Source organism: Pseudorca crassidens, chromosome 19, assembly GCF_039906515.1.
Source record: "Pseudorca crassidens isolate mPseCra1 chromosome 19, mPseCra1.hap1, whole genome shotgun sequence".
Taxonomy (NCBI): Eukaryota; Metazoa; Chordata; class Mammalia; order Artiodactyla; family Delphinidae; genus Pseudorca; species Pseudorca crassidens.
This window is the reverse complement of record NC_090314.1, coordinates 42,102,235-42,117,144: the sequence shown is the minus strand read 5'-3', so window position 1 is coordinate 42,117,144 and position 14,910 is coordinate 42,102,235. Positions and strand designations below refer to the sequence as shown.

At 52.7% G+C, this 14,910-nt stretch overlaps 1 protein-coding gene across 5 annotated transcripts; it reads left to right on the top strand.

Annotated features, from left to right (window-relative positions):
* Positions 1-4,119: 4,119 nt before the first annotated feature.
* On the top strand, positions 4,120-14,284 carry CDK5RAP3 (CDK5 regulatory subunit associated protein 3). Of its 5 annotated transcripts, none has more exons than XM_067717638.1 (15): positions 4,169-4,233; positions 4,458-4,503; positions 5,028-5,087; positions 6,858-6,989; positions 7,271-7,371; positions 7,727-7,775; positions 8,406-8,584; positions 8,822-8,958; positions 9,119-9,263; positions 9,642-9,752; positions 10,692-10,770; positions 11,342-11,430; positions 12,750-12,955; positions 13,686-13,857; positions 13,948-14,284. In XM_067717638.1, the coding sequence occupies exons 4-15, from the start codon at positions 6,947-6,949 to the stop codon at positions 14,011-14,013; spliced, it is 1,377 nt and encodes a 458-aa protein (XP_067573739.1). In that variant the 5' UTR covers positions 4,169-4,233; positions 4,458-4,503; positions 5,028-5,087; positions 6,858-6,946; the 3' UTR covers positions 14,014-14,284. The 5 variants fall into 5 exon arrangements, with proteins under 5 accessions (XP_067573738.1, XP_067573741.1, XP_067573739.1 ...); XM_067717639.1 differs by having other exon boundaries at positions 4,170-4,233; positions 4,931-5,087; XM_067717637.1 differs by lacking the exon at positions 5,028-5,087 and having other exon boundaries at positions 4,120-4,233.
* Positions 14,285-14,910: the final 626 nt, after the last annotated feature.

Below are 14,910 nucleotides of genomic sequence, written 5' to 3'. Positions count from 1 at the left end.
AAGCTCTTACTATATATGAACACAGGGCTAGGCTCCGGGTGTGCTGTCACAGGATTTAGAATGTGGTGGGCCCCTCACACATCATACCATCACTTTCTTTGAGGGCTGGGACCATGTCTTCCTGTTAAGGTCCCCAGCACCTTGGCAAACAGTGCTTGACAAATAGAGGGTAACTAACACTGAACTGCATGGGAAAGGAGGCTGACAGATGAGTGGTTTGTCAGTGGACTTGGTTTTCCTTCCCTTGGAAGAGCAGATTCCCTCTACCTGCCATGATGGGGATGAGGAAATAATGAAATGCAGTGGCATCCTTAGAAGATGACACCTTGGACCCAATTCATGAAGCCACCTAGTGAGTTGTTTCTCCCCGGACGACTAACAAAGGTGAAGGGATGGGGAGGGCACAGTGGCCAGGGTTTATCGGGCAATTATTGGCCCCGACCCAGCAGACTGGGCCCTCATAGGCCTTCTGGCCTGTGTTAACTCGTGAAGCCAACCAGCCCTGACATCTTCACCTCAAATTCCTCCCTCTAACTCCAAGTGACTCCAAGTCCTGAGCTGTAGGGGGGAAGTGATGAATAGAGCTGGGGAATGCACAGCCCACCCCCCAGGCCAAGTGACCATGGTCCCCACTCATCACTAAAGACCTTCCTGCACCAGCGGCACCTTCTCTCATTCCTTCCTTCACAGGCATCCATCAAGCACCTGACACTCAACATGGGGTGTCATGCCAGGTGCTAGGGTTACAGAGACGAACAGGCCTGTACTCCCTGCCCACACGAGGCTCACTGACTAGTTGCGGAGACAGACTGAAAAAACCAACCCCGAGAGATTACACTGTAAGCAGCAGGAGGCCCAGCTGAGGAGGCTGGGTTTCCAGAGCTTTCAGCCCAGCAGGCAGATACACCACACACACGCTTGCGCACACACACACAGCACAGTCAGTGTGGCTGTGAGCAAACACACATAAGACATGGACCACAAAGTCATAAACCTATGGTAGATAAGTGTCTGAATGTCAAGGGTAAGCCCTCCTTTTATGGATATGACAGGAACATAAGTAATGGGCCTTCTTGCCCGGAATGGGGCGTGGTAAGAAAGAACTCTGGGAAAGTGCAGGGACTGCCAGGGTGAGGGTGCTAAGTGTCTGACACAACAACAGGGGAGAAAGTGGGAATCAGGCCAAAGAAGAGGGAGGAAGAGGCCTGCGCCTGTGGTGGCCGAGCTGTGGTGCTTGAATGGAGCAGGCAGGGCTGCCGGAGAAGCCACATCCCACGGAGAACAAGAATGAGGGCTGGGGAGGCAGACAGGCCTGGGTTTGGATCCCAGCCTCACCAGCTCCAGCTCTATGATCTTGGACAAGTTACTTAATTCCCTAAGCTTTGGCTCCCTTGCCTTTAAAATCTGCCTAATAACAGTACCCACATTATAAGGTTTGTTTGGAAGGATCAAATTAGATAAGGTTTGTAAAACATTTAGATCTACACCGGCACAGGGCACAATGACTATCGCTTAATAAGCAAACAAACAACAACAACAAAGGATGACAAGGCAGTCTGCATACACACCACCCTGGGGCTCTGTGCTTTCCTGTCCAAAGCCGCCACAGGCCTGCTCTAATCCTTCCTCACCTTCCTATGTGCTGCCCCTCCCCCACCTGCTAGATCAGCAGAGAATTGAGAGATTCACAGCCAGAAGCCTTTCACAGCCTCTCCCTGCCACTTTCCAGATGATGGGAGTCCTGAAGACCTCGATGCCCTGGATGCCAGACCACTTGTGTGCTTATCTGCCCATCAGCCCTGAGGTTCTCTATGGCCTCAGAAAAGGACAGACTGTGCAGATACTGTGCAAAATCCACACTCCTACGCTCTCCGGGGCCACCACCCTGAGGCCAGGAGCCAGGCAGAGCTGTTCTCAAACATCCTTCTGCTCCACATGAGCCACCCGGGGTGCTGCGGGGGTGGGGGGAGGTGAAGTGCTGGTGGTCTCTGCCTCCACCAACCCACCAGCGCTGGGCCTTCTAGACTCCTCCTGTCCTGCCCTGCCTGTTGGTTCAAGGAGGAGAGATGCACCTTGAGGGTAGGGCAGGGCCATGCTTCTTGGGATGTCCCAGGGAGCCAGGAACACAGAGTTGGAGCCCAGTAAGTGTTTGTTTAATCATGGAGGAGCCCTGGCAATTCCTATAGCCTGAGTCAGGACTCTAAGATGGGAGCCAAATTCCCACGAGAGAGCCCTGAAGAGGCCCTTAGTTCTGCCCTATGAACCATTTTTACGGAAGTCTTTCAACCCATTCTATAAAAATAATGATTAATGTTTTATACACACATACACCCACACAGTTTGCAAATAATGAGAAAAATCTATGAAAGCATGTTGTAAGCTATAAAGAGTTACGTACATTAGTATGCTTATTTGTTTAGGCTTGTAAATAGAAATACTCTGAGGTGGTCAGGATAGGTGTTATCTCCATGTTGAGGAAACCATGGCTGGCAGAGAGCTTATGGAAATGGTCCAAGATCTCAGTGGGCAGGAATCTAGGCCTTCTCACTGCCCTATCACATCACACAGTTCAATAAAAAATTTACTAAGCCCCAAGTGATGAGACGGGGCAGAGTGGTGGGGGGAGTGGGGGGGTCATTTAGAAAGACCCAGGCAGAGCCCCCTTGAGGAGCTAACAACCTGGAAGGGGAGGGATGCAAAGTGGCACACCCAGCCCTGTGAGATCCCCAGCCCCGCCTCTCTCCTCACGCTCCCCACTTCTTGCCCAATCTCATGCCCTCCCTCAGCTTCAGCCACCACCTGGACCACAGATCAGTCAGCCTACGGCTCTCCAAAGCTGCGTCCCCAGTCCCCTGAACTCCAGAGCTACAGACCCAAGTGCCTCCTGCATACTTGCCACCTGGGGGTCTCCCAGGGCCACCAACCCCACAAATTCAAAGCTGATATGCCCTCCTCCTCAACCCCGGCTCAGCATCCTGCAACCCTGTCTTAGGTGGAGGCACTCGCATCCAACCACCTAGGTGTCATCCTGCTGTCCCCAAACCACACAGCCAATCGATTGCCAAGTCCTGTCCATTTTCCTCCAAAACATCTCGGAAATCCAGTCCTTCTCTTCCTCCTCATGCCTCTGTCCCAGGTCAGGCTCTAACTCCTGCATGATAACCTCCTGACAGTCTTATCTCCCATGAATCCATCTTCTTTGCAGTCAATCTGTACAGGTCCCTCCCTGTCTCAAGGCTCAAACCCTTAAAACCCTCCAATGGTTCCCCTCTCTCTGCAGGCGTGAAGTCCAAGTTCCTTCGTGAGATGATATGATACAATACTACCCTTCCGCCTCTACAGTCTCTTGTGCCTCAAACCTTTCACGGCACAGAGGCTGGCCTGCCTGCAGGCCTGGCTTCATGCGTGTGAGACCTCTGCAGTTCATATTTTTTAACAAGGGCATTTTAATTTTGCACAGGACCCCACCAATTATTTTGCTAGTCCTACCTGCCGGTTTTTCCCTGCACCCCCTTGCGGTTTGTGGCCTGCAAAACTTTGTACAGTCTCCTCCACCCAGAACACCCGTCCCACATCACCTCTTTCTGCCGCCCTTCTTTTAACACTCAGTTTAGGTGTTATCTTTGGGACGCCTCCCTTGACCCTCCTCCCTCCCGATCCCTGCCCTAATCACACAACACATAGCAGGTGTTCAACACTTGCCTATTACATACTGAGAAGGCAATGTGTGACAAGTGCCACAAGAGACCAAACTACGATCGATCGATCGACGGTAAAGCAAGGCAAGGAGAGAGAAGGCATTTCTAACGACCTCTAGGTTCCTCAGGGGGGCGCTAGGACCTTGTCCGCAGACGCGTTAATCCTTGAGCAGAAGGCTCTACTCCTGCCTGGCCGGAAGCGGCCGGGATCGGCTCTTGGGCGGCGCCTGCCTCAATCGCGTCGCCACTGCAGCCCTTTCCGGGAGCCCCCGCCCCTCCGCGGCCGTGAGCCCGCCTCACGCCTCCCATTGGCTGTCTCCTCTTCTCCCGCCCTTCCCGGGCTCAGCCACTCGGAGCCCCGGGGTGGGTGGGGCTTGAAGCCCGGGTGGAGCGCGCGCCCCGATTGGCTCTGAGGAAGGCGGTGACGTGGCCGGAGGAGACCTAAACTGAGGCTCAGCCACACCACCACTGGATTAGTGGTAGGCGGGGCGGGCCCGGGTCGGCGGCCGGAAGCGGAAGTGGTGGAAAGATGCAGGTGGGGGAACAGTAGCTGGGGAGGTGGGGGGCTGGGTTGGGACCCCTGAACTGAGTTCAGCCCGCCCGTCCCTGACCTGCTTCCCGGGCTACCTCCGGGGCGCGGCCCTCCCCGGCCAGTCGTGCTGGCCCCGCAGGGTGGCGGTTGGGTCGGTGAAATGAGCGCGCGAGTGGCTTGTTCGCTCCCAGGACTCACGCCCCCTTCCCCGCCGTGTTTCCCGACAGGACCATCAGCACGTGCCCATCGACATCCAGACCAGCAAACTGCTCGGTAGGAGGGGGCACCCCCGCTCAGCCAGCTGTCAGGGGGAGGCCTGGCCCCTTTGCCCCCTGTCACCAACAGCTGGAGCCCCGACATCCCAAGGCCCCTGTTGAGGCGTTGACCACTCGCCCTGTTCTATGCCCCCATCTGTGGCCGGATTGCCCCGCTAAGAGGAGCGGGAAGGAAACAGACATAGAGTCTGTAATTGACCTGTGTTTTCTACTTTAACATTTATAACATGTGTTGTCAATCATATCTTTCAGGCACAGAGAGGGTGAGGTGAGGTCTTACCTTAAAGATGGTCAGCTACTGAATGGCAGATCTGAAGTTAGAACCTAAGTCTGTCAGGTTCCAGTATCTATGCTTTTTTGTATATGCCGGAAAACCCCCTTTAAAAAAAAAAAAAAAAAAAGGTTCCCTCTCCCCTTGATTTTAGGAGGAAGAGGAACATAGATCCAGTTGGAAAGAAAAACCTTTTAGTGGCCAGGTCATCTCCCTGCCATCTGTATCTGATCTATATACCTCCTCCCCAGTTCAGAGCCAGGGAAGGACCTCTTCATTCTGACCCCTCCAGGGCCACGCACAGCTCCTGGGTTTGTTTTCTTTATATATAAATATATATATATATATATATATGTATTTGTTTATTTTTGGCTGCGTTGGGTCTTCGTTGCTGCGCGTGGGCTTTCTCTAGTTGCGGCCAGTGGGGGCCACTCGTTAATGGTGCACAGGCTTCTCATTGCGGTGGCTTCTCTTGTTGCGGAGCACGGGCTCTAGGCACGCGGGCTTCAGTAGTTATGACTCGCGGGCCCTAGAGTGCAGGCTCAATAGTTGTGGCGCACGGGCTTAGTTGCTCCGCGGCATGTGGGATCTTCCCGGACCAGGGCTTGAACCCGTGTCCCCTGCATTGGCAGGCGGATTCTTAACCACTGCGCCACCAGGGAAGCCCTGGATTAATTGTTTTGATGCTGGTTTGTCATTAAGATGACATCTGTTTGCCTCATCCCTTTGCTTCTACTTCTGTGACATCTACAGACTTTTTCTTTCTGAAGATTTTAGAGGAATACAGTGGAGGGAATATAACTGATAACTAGTGTGGGCCCTCAGTATTTGACCAGCTGGCAGATTTATTAACAAGGGCAAGGTGGCCACTTAGTGGAGCTTCTTTAGTTTTGTTGCAGATTTGTCCCAGCTCTTCAGCACACGTAAACTCTTTTTTTGTTGTTGTTTTTTCGGTACGTGGGCCTCTCACTGTTGTGGCCTCTCCCGTTGCGGAGCACAGGCTCCGGACGCGCAGGCCCAGTGGCCATGGCTCACGGGCCCAGCCACTCCGCGGCATGTGGGATCTTCCCGGACCAGGGCACGAACCCGTGTCCCCTGCATCGGCAGGCGGACTCTCAACCACTGTGCCACCAGGGAAGCCCAGCACACGTACACTCGATGTCATGAAAAGGACCAATAAAACAACAGCCATTTATTGAGGGTTTATTCTATACAAGGTGCTGTTTTATGTGCCTGACATTATGAAAATGAAGATCACTACAATTCATTGAGCCCTTGCCATGTGTCAGACACAGCACTCAGTGTTTTACCTTCATTCCCCCTTGTACTCAGTATCTTTATCATCCCCATTTTACATGTAGGGAAACTGAGGCACAGAGAGTTTGAGAGACTTGCCCAAGAAAGTTAGTAATTAGAAGCCAGGACCATCTGACCACAAAGTCTAGCTCTTAGCTCTCTCCTACTGAGGAAATGTACATGGCTCTTATCCACCTATACCCTCTACTAAAAACACAGATCTGGGCCTAGAATCCAGGAGGTCAGTCACACGGGTATTCATGTGTGCAGGATGGTACTTCACTGGTAAGAAGAGACCAGTGTTATCTAGTCCTTAGGGCGCTGTAGGTAGCAGGGGCTTTGCAGTTATTCATTCATCTGGTATTTGGCATAACCATCTTGTATTTTCCATTGTCATGGTTAATCCCAGCCCTGAGGAAGTGGAAGTTGAATAGCGTCTGCTGTCAGTAAGAAAGATATAGTTATCCGTGGAAGCAAGAATATCATGGAGAATATGGTCCATATTGGCACTTTGATGTCAGGACCAATTTGAAGTTTTACTTTATCCCTGTGTTGAGGCAATTGCTCTATAAAAGTCACACTGCGGATGAAGTCAGGTTGCCAGAGTCTGTTTAGCCCCAAGCATCCCTTCGGGCCTGTCTTCATTCCCATCTTCCCGTGACCCCCACACCTTAACCAATATGAATACAACTTTTAGCCAATGCCTTAGCATATTTCACTTGAATCAGTGATGGAATTTTGGCCATGGGAATGGAAATGCTGTGATTTGGGTGCTTCTCCTGTAGACTGGCTGGTGGACAGAAGGCACTGCAACCTGAAATGGCAGAGTCTGGTGTTGACCATCCGAGAGAAGATCAATGCCGCCATCCAGGACATGCCAGAGAGCCAAGAGATCGCCCAGCTGCTCTCTGGATCCTGTGAGTGCTTTGGGGCTACATTACTGGACCCCACCCCTTTCCTGGGGTGGTACATATCAGCTGAGCTGCTCCCTTTCCTTTAGCCATAGGGCTGACCCCTAAAGAAAGAGAGGTTTTTATTTGGGCTATAGATGCTTGTTTCGTTCAACACAAAATGATGAAGGGGAGAGCTATGCCTGCTAAAGTTACTAGCATATACGTGAGTCAACCATGCGTAGTGGCCACAGTGGGTGGGGAAGACACTGTAATTCTCAAAGTCTTTGTTCTTTCTTGCTTTCCAGACATTCACTACTTCCACTGCCTAAGAATTGTGGAGCTTCTCAAAGGCACTGAAGCCTCCACAAAAAATATTTTTGGCCGGTATTCTTCACAGCGAATGAAGGCAAGTGTGGGCGACGGTGGTAACACGCAGCTGGAGACCTCCAGTCCAGGGGGTCAGAGCCTGTCTGGTCTCGCTGAGGATCCAGTGGAGACGCCTACATAGAATATCTCCTCCACTTTCTCTCCGTCCCCACAGTTTATGCCAAAAGTAGATCCTACCCCTGGCTTTACATTTGCTTTGGGGATCGCTTGTCGGCACCACACTCTTAAAATAAAGTGGGTGGTCCAGCCAGCATTATGGAGGAGGCCGAGGAGATGCAGAGACTGGGAGAGCCTCCCCGGCTGGGGGACTGAGCTGGGATGCACTCAGCGGCTGCTGAGTGCTGTTCAGGCCCACTTCCTGTTTCTTTTCTTAGGATTGGCAGGAGATTGTAGCCCTATATGAGAAGGACAACACCTACCTAGGTAAGGTGGCCCAGCCCAGGAGTCCCAGTGTCCATGGGGAGGCCGACTCCCCAAGTTCTGAGACAGTGGGCTTCTAGGAGGCACAGTTCACGTGGGGGAAGAGGCTGGGGTGTAGATGTTTGTGAGGTGGGAAAATAAATTCCACGAAGCGTGTTGGGAGGAGGACGACCGCCAAGCAGGTGTGTGCAGGTCTTCACCAGTCACCTCCTGGTGACTGACTCGTCCACTGAGCACAAGAGGCACGGGTTGTCCTGGGAGCTGTATCAGGGGCCTGAGGGAGTAACTAAAGGGCTGACTGTAGTTCGGGTTGTGTTTTCTAATAGTATAAATAATTGTAATAGCTAATATTGACGGAACACCTACTAAATGCAAGGGATTGTACTTGTGTTTTATGTGGGTTCTCTCTCTTGATCTTCACGATAACTATTATTGCTCCTGTTTTATAGCTGAGGATTGGATTAGAGAGGTTAAATGACTGTCTTAGGTTCCACAGCCAGGAAGGGGAAGAGCTGGGAGTCCAACCCCGTGCTCTTCGCCACCCAACTGGGGTATGTTTGTGCGTGTCCTTGGGGCATGCCTGCCTTATGGTGTGCAGATCTGGGGTGAACTTCCTGGGCCCTTCTTTCTCAGTGGAACTCTCCAGCCTCCTGGTTCGGAACGTCACCTACGAGATCCCTTCCCTGAAGAAGCAGATCGCCAAGTGCCAGCAGCTGCAGCAAGAATACAGCCGCAAGGAGGAGGAGGGCCAGGCGGGGGCTGCCGAGATGCGGGAGCAGTTCTACCACTCGTGCAAGCAGTATGGCATCACGGTGAGCGGGCATCACGGTGAGCGGCGGGTTCTTGCCGTGGCAGGAGGACGGACACCTGGGGCCTCTGTCTTCCTGGGCCCAACGCCTTTGCTTCTGGGAAGGGCTTCCCTCTCAGCCTGGTTGGGCCCTTCTCAGGCCATTTTCTTGCCTATCTCTAATGTTCAGGCGTATTCTTTAATCTGTTGTACTCTGCTTCCCACCACTTCTGTCTGAGCCCACCTCGTGGATCCTCTCTAGGGGGACAACGTCCAAAGAGAACTGCTGGCCCTGGTGAAGGACCTGCCGAGTCAGTTGGCTGAGATTGGGGCGGCGGCCCAGTCCCTGGGGGAAGCCATCGACCTGTACCAGGCCTATGTGGGGTTTGTGTGTGAAAGGTACTGAGGGCCTGTTTCTCCCCAGCGGGGGGGACAGTTTAGCTACTTCCCCAGCTATGCTCTCTCCACTTGTATTTTCCCCACATGATATTTGAGAGTCGGGGCCCATGCTGGCCACATGAGTGGGCAGCAGGAGGGTCAGCTGCCTGCTCCGTTGCAGCCCCACAGAGCAGGTGCTGCCAATGCTACGGTTTGTGCAGACGCGGGGGAACTCCACCGTGTATGAGTGGAGGACGGGCACGGAGCCCTCGGTGGTGGAGCGGCCGCACCTCGAGGAGCCCCCTGAGCAGGTGGAAGAAGACGCGGTAAGACAGGCCTAGTAAGAGCCGCTTCCTCCCCTCATACGCCATCCACACCCCACTTGAGTTCAGAGTCCAGAGGGAAGAAAGGGGTAATTCCTGTGAGAGAGACTAGGTGGAAGGGCCCGGAAGGGCCTACCCCTTTATTTTTCTGGCTTTCTTGAGGCCAGAGAACAGATGAGCTCGGAAGAGGCCCAGCAAGCTGGTCGACTTTGAACTGGGACCCCTTCCCCTGAGCTCTCTGAAGATGGGCTCTCCTTTGGGAACTTGGAGGCCATTATGCTTAAACAGTGCACTCCCTACTGAAGCAGCTGAGGCCTAGGGGAAGGCAGGCCCCTTTATTCACCCATCTTCTGCGAGCTAACACTTTTTTCCCCCTTCCAGATTGACTGGGGCGACTTTGGGGTGGAAGTGGCGTCTGAAGGAGCTGACTCTGGCATCTCTGCCCAGGCTGCTGGAATTGACTGGGGCATCTCCCTGGAATCGGACTCAAAGGTTAGGATGCCCTCTCGGTCCATCTCTCTGAGGACTTTCTGTGATTGCTGCTTTGGTGATAAGAAAAGTGTTGTCTCTGTCTTTAAAGACATCACATGAAGTTCATAGTTCTTGGACCAGGTGTAGTCCAGTGTGGGGCAGAGTTTCCAAAGTGACATATCAGAGTTTTGACCTCTTTCTTATGGTGTTCGGGGCAGGTGTGGGGATATAGGCAGGTGGTACCTACATGCATGGGCCCATAGTGCCATCTTTGCCACCTCCATCAGGGCTGCAATGTGCTGTCATTGAATTTTTTTTTTTTTAGAGGAATTTTTTTTTTTTAATTTATTTACTTTTGGCTGTGTTGGGTCTTTGTTGCTGCACGTGGGCTTTCTCTAGTTGGTGGTGAGCGGGGGCTACTCTTCGTTGCGATGCGTGGGCTTCTCATTGTGGTGGCTTCTCTTGTTGCAGAGCACGGGCTCTAGGCGTGTGGGCTTCAGTAGTTGTGGCACATGGGCTCAGTAGTTGTGGCGCATGGCCTTAGTTCCTCCGCAACACGTGGGATCTTCCCGGACCAGGGCTCAAACCCGTGTCCCCTGCGTTGGCAGGTGGATTCTTAAACACTGTGCCACCAGGGAAGCCCCATCATTGAACTTTTTTTTTTTTTTTGCGGTACGTGGGCCTCGCACTGTTGTGGCCTCTCCCATTGCGGAGCACAGGCTCCAGACACACAGGCTCAGCGGCCATGGCTCACGGGCCCAGCTGCTCCGCGGCATGTGGGATCTTCCCGGACCGGGGCACGAACCCGCGTCCCCTGCATCGGCAGGTGTACTCCCAACCACTGCGCCACCAGGGAAGCCCCCATCATTAAACTTTTGAGGGCTTTGGTTTATTCCGGCTCCCTCCCTTTGCTGGGGAAAGTTCTCCCAACACTGCTGGGGTTCTTTACTCTCCACCCAGGAAGCTGGGGGTGGTGAGATAGACTGGGGAGACGATGCTGCTGCTCTGCAGATCACCGTGCTGGAAGCCGGAACCCAGGGTGAGTGCACCCCTCCCTGCAGCCCTGGCAGAGCCTGCCCCCGTGTCTCTAGAAGCAAAGAAAAAGTACACTACCATGATTGGGCTTCTCAGACGTTTACCTGTTTTTTCAAAATCATGATGATGTGAGTTCAGGCGGATGGAGAGAAGTTCTTAAAATTAAATCTAGAAACTCTCAACTTTCTGGATACTGAATGTGGGTCAGCTGTTCTCTGGGAAGGTTCCGAGAGGGCTGATAGGCTCTGAGGCCTGACCTGGTCCCCGCTCCCCACAAGCTGAGAGTAGGGATCTGAGCCACTAGAGGGCAGTGCAGGATGAGACTTCATGTCCACTAGAGCGAAGGAACTTTCCATTCTTTGGAACTCAGCTCTGTGGTCCTCCTCACAGACTTGGGTTGGCATTAGTGCCTGATTAGGGCTGAGACAAATGGGAAAGGGTAACCCTTCCCACTTGGGTTGGAACAGGAAGTGGCCTTAGTGCAGTGTCTGTGTCCATATTAACCCACCAGGACTTCTCAAACTGAGAGTCTTCTCCAGTCCTCAGCAACTTTATCACTTCTCTCTTCCTGGCAGCTCCCAAAGGTGTTGCTAGGGGCCCAGATGCTCTGACACTTCTTGAATACCCTGAGACCCGGAATCAGTTCATCGATGAGCTCATGGAGGTACCTTTGTCCTCTGGGTGATGCGGGGGGAGGCCTGGCACCAGCATAGGCGGCATCGCTCCAGATACCTTACCTGACCCTTCCTTTTTGTGTAAGGGTGCTGAGCACTTTCCTTGTTCTGGATCAGGGACTCACGTATTAGGAGGCTCCCCCATTCATTCAGCTGTGTTTATCATGTACTTCCTAAGCCCCTGGCACTGTCTTGAGGAGCTGAGCAGCGAACAAATCAAAGTCTTTGACCTCATGGATCTTATATCCTAGTGGGGAAGGCAGACAAGAAACAAGAAAAACAAGTAAAATATGTAGTATGTCAGGTGTTAACGTAAGTGCCATGGAGAAAGAGAGCTGGGGAGGGAGATGGGGTTACTGGGAAGGCCTGCAGTTTTATGTTGGTGGTCAGAGAAGGCCTTGTTGCCAAGGTGACCAGTAAGTCAAGACCTGCAGTGGGTGCAGAGAGAGCCATGCTGATATCTGGCAGAAGAGCTTTCCAGGCAGGGGGAGCAATGCAGAAGCTTTGAGGTGGGAGGTGTCCTGCACGTGTGATGAACAAGGAGGCCACTTTGGCTGAGCAGGGGAGCTGGGGGAAGTAGAAGAGCCCAGAGAGCTGAAGGGAGTTGGAAATTTGGCTTTTACTCTGAGGGAACTGGGAAGCTGTTGGAGGTTTGGTGCGACATGTTCTCATTTGTGTTTTAGTATCATCACTGTGGCTAAAGTATCCAGCAGCCTAGAGTAAGGAGCCAGTGTTCTTGGCTCTTCTTTCTGGGACTGGGAAGCAGGGGGCTTGTCTTTGTTAATCTCTGGGTCTGTCCACTTCTCGGTGGCCTGCTGGCTGGGGAGGGCCTCATGGAAGGCCTTGTCCTCGCGAGTCTAGTTCAAGTTTCCATGGTCCAATAAAAGTGACAAGATATGCGGCTGGTTCTCAGATTCTTCCTAGCCTTTTCTTAATCCAGGGCTTCTCAAACATGGATTCCTATTCCCTGAATCTCATTCTTCCCATGGAGAGAAAATACCTTCACTGGGCAGAGAGAACCCTTTGAATCTCTGCATCGTAGTTATGTGCCGCATAGCCTGGGAGGAAGGAGAGGGGTCCAGGGCCAGGTAAGGCCTGAGACAGCAATGAGGGACTGAAGGGTGATGGTGGATGCTGCCCCAAACTCCCACGTTATAGTTGGTGAGTTTCTAGCAATAAAAATGTTCAGAGGAAATAACTGCTCCTCAACCAGCATCTAACCCTCACCTTATTCTTCATTTTGACCAGCCTGAGGGCCTAGTTTCTGAGTTCTTTTCTCGGTTTGAACCAAATCCTCTTCTGTCCTCAGCTTGAGATCTTCTTGTCCCAGAGAGCAGTGGAGATGAGTGAGGAGGCAGACATCCTGTCTGTGAGCCAGTTCCAGCTGGCTCCAGCCATCCTGCAGGGCCAGACCAAAGCAAAGATGGTCACCATGGTGTCGGCACTGCAGGATCTGATTGGCCAGCTCACCAGTCTTCGAATGCAGCACCTGTTTATGATCCTGGCCTCACCAAGGTCTGGCTTTCCCCTTGATGTTGGGCTGTTCAGGGCATGCTGCAGGGCCCTGCCATCTCGGGCAGCCCTGACTCCTATTTTTTTTTTTATAAATGTATTTTATTTATTTATTTATTTATTTATGTATTTATGTATTTATCTATTTATGGCTGTGTTGGGTCTTCATTGCTGCGCATGGGCTTTCTCTAGTTGCGGCGAGCGGGGGCTTCTCATTGCAGTAGCTTCTCTTGTTCCAGAGCATGGGCTCTAGGCACGTGGGCTTCAGTAGTTGTGGCTCACGGGCTCTAGAGCGCAGGCTCAGTAGTTGTGGCTCACGGGCTTAGTTGCTCCACGGCATGTGGGATCTTCCCGGACCAGGGCTCGAACCCGTGTCTCCTGCATTGGCAGGCAGATTCTTAACCACTGCGCCACCAGGGAAGCCCCAGCCCTGACTCCTTGTTTCCTCGTCTCCATGACCCCTTAGACCTCATCCCTGCCTCCCATAACTGCACCATCCCAACTAGGGATGGCGGTTCTCTTTGGGGCAAGATGGGGTGGTTTGAGGTATGTAGGCAGAATCTGCTTCCCCTGTAGGATGGGGAAGTGGGAGTGGTATTCCTTGCAAGAAAGGATTGAAGGATGTGGAGGCTGAGAGGTCAATTAGAGACTTGGTTTCCTGAGCCTCAGCAGTTGGATGGGGACACCCAGGTTGCCCAGTGACACCAAACACTTACCTGAGTGCCCGGCCCAGGTATGTGGACCGAGTGACTGAGCTCCTCCAGCAGAAGCTGAAGCAGTCCCAGCTACTGGCTTTGAAGAAAGAGCTGATGCTGCAGAAGCAGCAGGAAGCCCTTCGGGAGCAGGCGGCTCTGGAGCCCAAGCTGGACCTGCTGCTGGAGAAGACCAAGGAGCTGCAGAAGCTGGTGAGACAGGGAAGGCAAGCCTGCCCAGTTGCTGCAGAATGAGGTCCCTTTGTCTCTGCTTCCTGCCCACTCCGTATCACTGTCTTTCAGATTGAAGCTGACATTTCCAAAAGGTACAATGGGCGCCCCGTGAACCTGATGGGAACCTGTCTGTGAGATGCTCCCCGTTCTTCCTGCCTGTCTTCTCAGCCTTCAGGATGGAGGAGGGACAGCCGCGGGCCCTTCCCAGCAAGAGACCAGGCTGACTGGAGGACGGAAAGCCCCAAGATGGAACCATCACCCAGATGGTTACCTTGGCACTCACTGTACTCTCTGCAAGAAGCTGTCTTAATTGGTCCTGTGACCCATCAGCCTCAAACCACAGCTTCTGCTCTTCCTCATTATCTAGTTGGACTTAATAAAAGAGGAAGGGACTCTTGTTTCACTACTGATAGTGCCGTTTTCTGGGCCTGGGGTTGAGGCTGCATGGGGTTCTTGATCCTGTGGAGTGCCAGGTTGGGGACTTTTCCTCTTTGCTTCTGGTGACGGGGGTGAGCCCCGATTAATATCTACAAATGGTTCAGCAAGGGGCTCTGGGGTAGCTGAGTCAGCTGGGCCCCTTTCTCTCCATAGCCAGGCCAGAAGCCCAAGGGGAGCAGTCAAGTGGCAGCCTTGTTGGAGCCAGCAAAGCTGTATTTTCCTTTTAATCACAGCTTACCTCTAGGCAGAGGGAAAATGCGGTTTGCAGAGGAAGGGTCTGATAAACAAGATGGAGACAGGAGTTGTCACCTTCACAACCTGCCTGTCCACTTCCTACCCATAACTGGCTGCTCTGTGATTGGGTAGAGCCCACCCCAGGCTAGCACCCTTCTCCCCGGCCACCTACCCATCCCCATTTCCCAGGAAGGGTAGGGGTTGGGGGTGGCCAGCAATTCGATTTTAATTTCATAGCAGAGCAGTTGATTCATGGCTCTTTGTCGCTGGCGTTGACTCCCGTAATGACTTTCCATCAAAATGAAAAGTGGAGTGACACCACTCATTATTCCTGCTGCTTGTTATCTCAGTTCTGGGGAG

What these genes read in the sequence shown, in the direction of transcription:
- CDK5RAP3 (XM_067717637.1), top strand. An exon ending in CCCTGGAATCGGACTCAAAG is followed by an intron (nt 9,753 to 10,691) that starts GTTAGGATGCCC and finishes CTCTCCACCCAG; the next exon opens with GAAGCTGGGGGTGGTGAGAT. An exon ending in TCATCGATGAGCTCATGGAG is followed by an intron (nt 11,431 to 12,749) that starts GTACCTTTGTCC and finishes TTCTGTCCTCAG; the next exon opens with CTTGAGATCTTCTTGTCCCA.